This window comes from Brassica oleracea, chromosome C1 (assembly GCF_000695525.1).
Source record: "Brassica oleracea var. oleracea cultivar TO1000 chromosome C1, BOL, whole genome shotgun sequence".
Classification (NCBI taxonomy): Eukaryota; Viridiplantae; Streptophyta; class Magnoliopsida; order Brassicales; family Brassicaceae; genus Brassica; species Brassica oleracea.
In genome coordinates this window covers 6197822-6204541 of record NC_027748.1, presented here as the reverse complement: position 1 = coordinate 6204541, position 6720 = coordinate 6197822, and the positions used below count along the sequence as shown (strand labels likewise).

General features: G+C 32.9%; 1 protein-coding gene across 1 annotated transcript; it reads left to right on the top strand.

The window, feature by feature from the left end:
- The first annotated feature begins 3684 nt into the window (after window positions 1-3684).
- On the top strand, window positions 3685-4688 carry LOC106293417. Its single transcript, XM_013729100.1, has 2 exons — window positions 3685-4154; window positions 4338-4688. Exons 1-2 carry the CDS (start codon window positions 3925-3927, stop codon window positions 4525-4527), a joined length of 420 nt encoding a protein of 139 aa, XP_013584554.1. The 5' UTR covers window positions 3685-3924; the 3' UTR covers window positions 4528-4688.
- Window positions 4689-6720: the final 2032 nt, after the last annotated feature.

The window sequence follows — 6720 nt, the reverse complement described above, 5'->3', positions numbered from 1 at the left end:
GTCTACAAACGATCGCACGGAGACATATGATTATACTTGATGGGATTAAAACCGTAACAAACATATTATTTTAGTTTAGAAGTTTACTCTCATTAAGTTCTTTATTAAAGATATCAGACGTTTTAACTCATTCGACGAGCCTATGTTGGTGCTTTTCAGAATCTGTAACGTTTCATAATTGATTAATTAATACCTTGTTTAAGTAGATATTACTCGGCCAAAAGCGTGGGTTTAGTATAAATATATACTCATGTGATGTGTTTACCTGTGATTTGATCTATTATTGATAAGACTTTCTTCATAAGATGATTATATCAGAGCTGAAAAGTTTATAATTAGACCGTACCGTTGCCTATGGTTTTGTCAAAATATTTTGTTGAATTTTACCAAAAACCTCAAAAAAATTGTTGAATGTTGATACGCACATACACAGAAAAATCCTCCCTCCATGTTGACAAGATATGAAGAAAAGAACAGTAGAATTAGGGCGAGACTTGACTGAGCAGATTCGTTAAAATAGGCCCAGAAGAATCAATTTTGAATCGGACGATGGAGAAACAGTGTTACCAATACAATATTGTGAACTCGACTGTTAGATTGATCTGGTAATGGTCAACCACTGCTCTCATAAGGCGTACGTGTCGTGAAGCGCCAAGAGTATCGGGACACGCGTGTGCTTCTTGTGAATCTCGAGGGAATCAATCTGCATCTAGTAAAATAAAACCAAAGTAGATTTCATTCAAAAAATGTAACTAAATTTTCGTGAACAAACTCTATATGTTTTTGCTTGTTTGTTTTGAAAGGCTTGTAAGAAAAAAAAGGTTTTTTCTTTCTGATAAAACTCATTTTTTTTTTATAATCATAATGTGCATAAAATTTTTCTAACCCCAAAGACAAATCACCATGAAATTCATAAAAATCTGAATTTTTTTTACCGCTTAAGGCGTCCATACATTTTTAAATCAATATTTTTTAACAAAAATCAGTAAACTTTGAGTTAAACTTTCTAATCAATTTTATTATCGAAAACTCGAAATTAACCCATAGAAAAGACACAAACAAGGCTTTGCCATTGTCAGTGCTGGGTTCGCGGGTCAACCCGCCCCGCCCCGACCCGCCCCGCCCCACCGCGGGTCGAATCATTTTGTTTTGGAATTTTGTAGTAAAACCACCAACAAATTGTTTTTTTTGGAATTTTGTATAGATAAGCAACGAATTAGTCAGTGAATAAAACTTGTTGTTTATTGTATTCCAATTTAAAATAGCCGTTCAACTACCACAATATTTTATACTAATGTATAACTCAATCAAATAAATAATAATATAGTCGACTTCCCTTTAAGCACCATTAGAACACTAATCTTATAGATTCACGATTAATAGTACTCGTAGGTGTTTTAGAAAAAAATAGAAACCAAACAACGGTCCAATGTCGGCAATGGCAGGGCACGTAAATAAGCAGCATCCATCCTATGGGCAAGGAAGAATGAGTCCACAGTATTTATGCTGTTGAGAGATAATGACATTTAATTTCCTTTTAATAATTAGAGAAAATTCGAGAGCGAGAGAGAATCAAATAACTTTTCTCGTATTAAAATGAAAGAGAGTGATGTGGTTCCATACAGACATTTTCTGGCAGATTATTGTAAATGAAAACTTAATATATACTCACAAAAAATAAAAATTCAGCACCAGAATTTTATATACGAATAGCCAAGTATATACATAGTTTTTGCAGGCGCTTTATAACAATGAAAACTAATTTGTTAATGCCGAACGATAAATAACACTTACAAAACTATTTAACAATTAATAAGTTTGAAGTGAAATAAAAATCGATATAAGAAACAAAAAGTAGACGATTGAGGGACCGGGTTGGGTAGAACTTTGCGAACTTCCTTGTCTTGCGCAAGTGTACGACGTTTACATGTTTGAATAATTGCTTACACGCATCATTTGGCGCGTGTTTCACACTTCAAGGAGGGTCCTTCATTAGTTAAATTTTTGTTTTTTTTGGGTAAAATGTTAAATTAAATTTCCAGTTTGATCGAATTATTTAAACCAATCGTGACTTCACATAAATCTCAGCTTTATATTCTTTTTTTTTTGTTTATGGGGAAAAAGAAAAGGTAAATGTAAGTACACGTTAGAAATCAAATTAAGCTTTTCATTAATAAGCTAAAGCAATTATGATTTTTAAAAATCTTCAAGTGCGGTGGTATCGTCACAAAGCTTCTCCAAAGTCTTCGTGAACGTCACTTGTCACGGTGGGAAAAATCTATAAAAAGCGAGAAAAAGACGTCGTATTAATTCTATTAATAAATTACGTATCCTCCCAATAAAGAAAAGATTTAAGTGGTGTATACAGTTTACGTAACGCGCAAGATCACGCGCTTGTGGTCCCCCCCCCGACGATCCTCGAAGATTTTCTTGCAGGTAATGAATTACATTTATGTCCCTCTCTCTTAGCTTCAATAACACTGTTGCCACCTGTTTACATGGAATCCAATTGCGTTGGCATTTAGGTTAATGATGATATTAAGTAGTATTATTAACACTGTGATTATTAAACAGACAACAATATCAATAGTCATTAAATATTTGTCCTAGATCATAGGAAATTGTATCGTCTAGCCTGGAGTAAACATAACTGATATGGTGAATGGGTCAACGATAAAGTTATTTTAATAGTAACCCTCTTATATGATGGTGACTTTTTTTTAAAAATGAAGGTATTGACTTGTAAACATGCCGAATAGTGTGAACTGATGTTGTAATATTTTATTAATCAATACATTTATAAAATGTTTACAAATACACAAATGCAGATTTTGTTTACATAGTATAAACACTACGCAGATAAATAAGTAATGGCTTAGTTGAATGCAAGTACCTGAACAACAGTTTCTTATTTACAAAAAAAAAATAGTTATCAAAAGAAAAGGTTTACAAAAAGTCAAATTTATCTTCTTTTTTCAGTTTACAAAGTTTATCCTGTCGCACAAATAAATTTATTTGAGTAGATTTTTCAGTAGTAAATTAAATTCATATACTATTCTATAGTCAAGTAGCTGTTATCGTTCATACCATAATTACTTTTTGGTTATTGTATTTTTTATTCAGAATTTAAATATTTTAAGTTATGTTTCCGTTTTAGCTTAGATTATTTTAAGCACAAGGTTAGACTTTGATCCAATTTTCTAGGTTGATTGTTTTTTACTAACCCTTCGAATGTTTACAACCGCCCCGTCCCGCATCGCAGTTAACAGTAAAAAAAAATTTCTACATATACCATATATCTATACGTTTTTATAACTGTTAAAACCGCACGGCAGTTGAATCGCTTGTTCCGTCCCGCTCAAACCGCAGTCACCATTCGGAGCCTTAATTTGTATCATGTAAATTAAATACTTTTAATTTAATAGCCAAGCTGTGTTTTTCTAAATAAAAGAGCCTTCACTGCTCCACAATTTTACTATTTGGATATTGATTTAGAAAAAAATTATAAACGGAGGAAAACTATCATTATGTGACTGCCTCAACCCTCAACTGTTCCTCACAATGGTTAGGTATTTTTTGAATTTTTCTTTGAATTACTATGAAATTCAACAAAGTCAAGGAAATAAAGAAAAAGCGGTTTTGTAAAACAAAGAAGCCAATAGATTCTCTCTCTCTCTCCTCTTCTCGTCACTTTCTTTCCTCAAACTTTGCTGCATTTCCTTACTTTCTCTCTCTTAAAACAAAAACAAACATGTCCTTCTATTGCTATAAAAGTAAACTCCATTTCCCCTCAACGACTCCTCCACACCAAACCTCTCTCGCTTCTCATTTCAAAGAACAACAAGAAAAAAGAAAGAAGAAGAAAGACAAAAAAAAATCAAGAGAACGGACTCGAGAAAGCCTTATTTTATAGAAGAAGCTGAGATGGATGCTGGAGTTTCCACTCCCTGTTACAAAAACATGAATCAGTACCATCCCCAGAGTTATTACAATTACCATCAGAACTCACCTAGATCTGCTGTTGTTCCTGGAAAGTTCCATTATTATAGAGCCGACAATAGCTATTTCGGACAACAATCACTTCCTCACTTCTTGGACTCTTGTTCTCTCTGTAAGAAGCGTCTTGGTGACAACAGAGACATCTTTATGTACAGGTACATACCTTTTCTTTTTCTTTTATATCTTATTTCAATCATCTGTATACGTCTCGTTAGATTTCGATACTTTTTAGTCAATGATAGAAGAAACCCTGATTCTTGATTTACATTCTTTTTGTGAATTCAAGAAGATATATATTGTGTCTAATTTTGAAACGTTTGATTTTGTGGGAATAACAGAGGAGACACTCCGTTCTGTAGCGAAGAGTGTAGAGAAGAACAGATAAATAAAGACGAAGTGAAAGAGAAGAAACGTAATCTGTCTTCATCTGTGAAAGCTATGAGAAGAAATGAAAAGAGAAGCTCTTCTTCTTCTCCAACTAGATCTCGTGACTATGCTTTACACACTGGAACTGTTGTTGCTGCCTAGTTCGATTCCTCTTTATTTAAAACTGGAAGATAAAAAAAAAAAAGAGAAGAATCCATTAACGTCAATTGCTGTAAAAGCTGGTTAATGGTTTGAAAAAACTCAGGGAAACAAAATAAAAAGATAAAAAGAAAATAAAAAGTGAAGAAACCTCTCTTTTTCAAGGGTTTGTCTCTTTTTCTTTTTATTATTAGTTTTATTTTACATTTTCTACAAAAACATGCAATTTTGGGAGTACAAGAAAATGTCAATGTGAATTTGGTAAATCTTTTTATTTCTTTTTAATAGGTGAAGAAAACAAAAATCTATACAATACTAAAAGTAACATATCCTCAACTGTTGTTGTGCCACGTATGCAAAAATATTCAATAAACCGAATGAGCTTTTCTTTTGTTTTTAATTTGTTTATCTGTAAGGTCCATTAAGCCCAGTTCGTTTTGTGATTTTCAGGGAGTTTTCAGAATAAATCAAAACTCTCACAATGTAATCAATGCACATGATCTTTACTTTAATACAAAATCAGTTTCAAATCTAAAAATCATGGAAAATCTATATAGCCATAGTTTATAAGTTACGTTCATTATATCGTCGATTAGTTAATTATAGTTTGTTTAGAAATTTTCAATTATGAAACCCATACCCACGTAAAGAATTTCGTGGACAGAGGTTAGGTGCCCTCATTTGCTACGCCCACCATAAACATCTATTTTTATATTGTATAGTTTCAGTTATGTAATAGGCATTTGTATTTGCTCCATAACTAACACAAATGATATTATAAAATCAAATGTTAGAGTTATTTCTTGATTAATGTGATTGAACTCTATGTATTCTAACATGTACTCCCTACATTGGCTAATATGCCGCTAATGGTTCTTCGAACCCGTATTACTGCAGCTATGTTAGAACCAACATTCAGATCAATACATAAACATAAACTATATCGATACATGTATCACACTGAATTTAAAATTGTAATCAATGAAACTGATAATGTAGATTATTTTTAAAATTTTTTTAGAAAAACTGGTATTCATCTATTCAAGGAACAAGTTTCTACTTCGAAAAAAATATAGATAATATCAATTAGAACTTCATAAAATTTTAATGATAAAGTCAAATACTACCGTCAACTCAAGCCAACAAATACAATACCTTCAGCTTAATTTCTTTTATCAGCTTATAAGTTCTCTACATTTTACATCATGCATGAATATTATTCAGTACTCGATAAAATTTCCAAGTAAACTATCCGCGCGTAGCGCGGAAAAAAGATCTAGTATATGTATATTACTAACATCTTCTGCAAAGCTGTTTGAAAAAAAATGTTGTAATAATAAATTCTCATAAATTGTCTGTTGTTTAATTTTCTTTGTTAAATTCAAAATACGATGCAGTTATGATTCGGAATAAATTGTGATGTAGTGGAATCAATTCTGACTGGTGTGGAGTAGGTTTGATGTCATGATGACTCGGAAAGAATTATGTAATGGTGTATTATTATTAGACATTTGTTTCTGTGCATGTTGTGAGATCATTTGTGCAGTACACAAGTTTTTTTCCAGTTCATTGAAACAACAGTACAAAGAGGTTAAATGAGAATTGCAGTACATTTTTCTTTTTCAGGCAAAGATTTAAAGGTTTAATAAACTTTTCATCTCCCGCCTTACAAGTCACAAACGTAGGTCTTTGTTAACCACAATTTCTTCACAGATAAGAGTTGGTTAGTATAATGACGAAAACAAAATGAGACTCAATCACTACAAGAAAACATCAAGGATTCTGAGGGAAAAAATCGTCGGAATTTCGTCGGAATAACGTTATTCCGACGACATACCGACGAAACACGCCGTCGGAAATAATTCATCGGAATTTCTTTTTTCCTCGGAAATCCCTCGGAATTTTCCGACGGAATTCCGAGGAAATAAATTTCCGAGGAAATTCCGAGGATCACTAGTTTGTCGGAAATGTCCTCGGAATATACCGAGGGAGAACTTCGTCGGTATAATTCCTCGGAAGTTCATCGATCGATGCGTGTTTGGACATATATACATCGATCGATAGGAGTATACCGACGGACCTTTTCCTCGGTTTATTCCTCGGAATATACCGAGGGAACTGGTTCCTCGGAATAAACAGAGGAACCTGTCCCTCGGTATAGCCCGAACGTTTTTTAAAAAACGCATCGATCGATGC

What these genes read in the sequence shown, in the direction of transcription:
- LOC106293417 (XM_013729100.1), top strand. Translation starts at nt 3,925, where the DNA reads ATGGATGCTGGAGTTTCCACTCCCTGTTACAAAAACATGAATCAGTAC. An exon ending in AGAGACATCTTTATGTACAG is followed by an intron (nt 4,155 to 4,337) that starts GTACATACCTTT and finishes TGGGAATAACAG; the next exon opens with AGGAGACACTCCGTTCTGTA.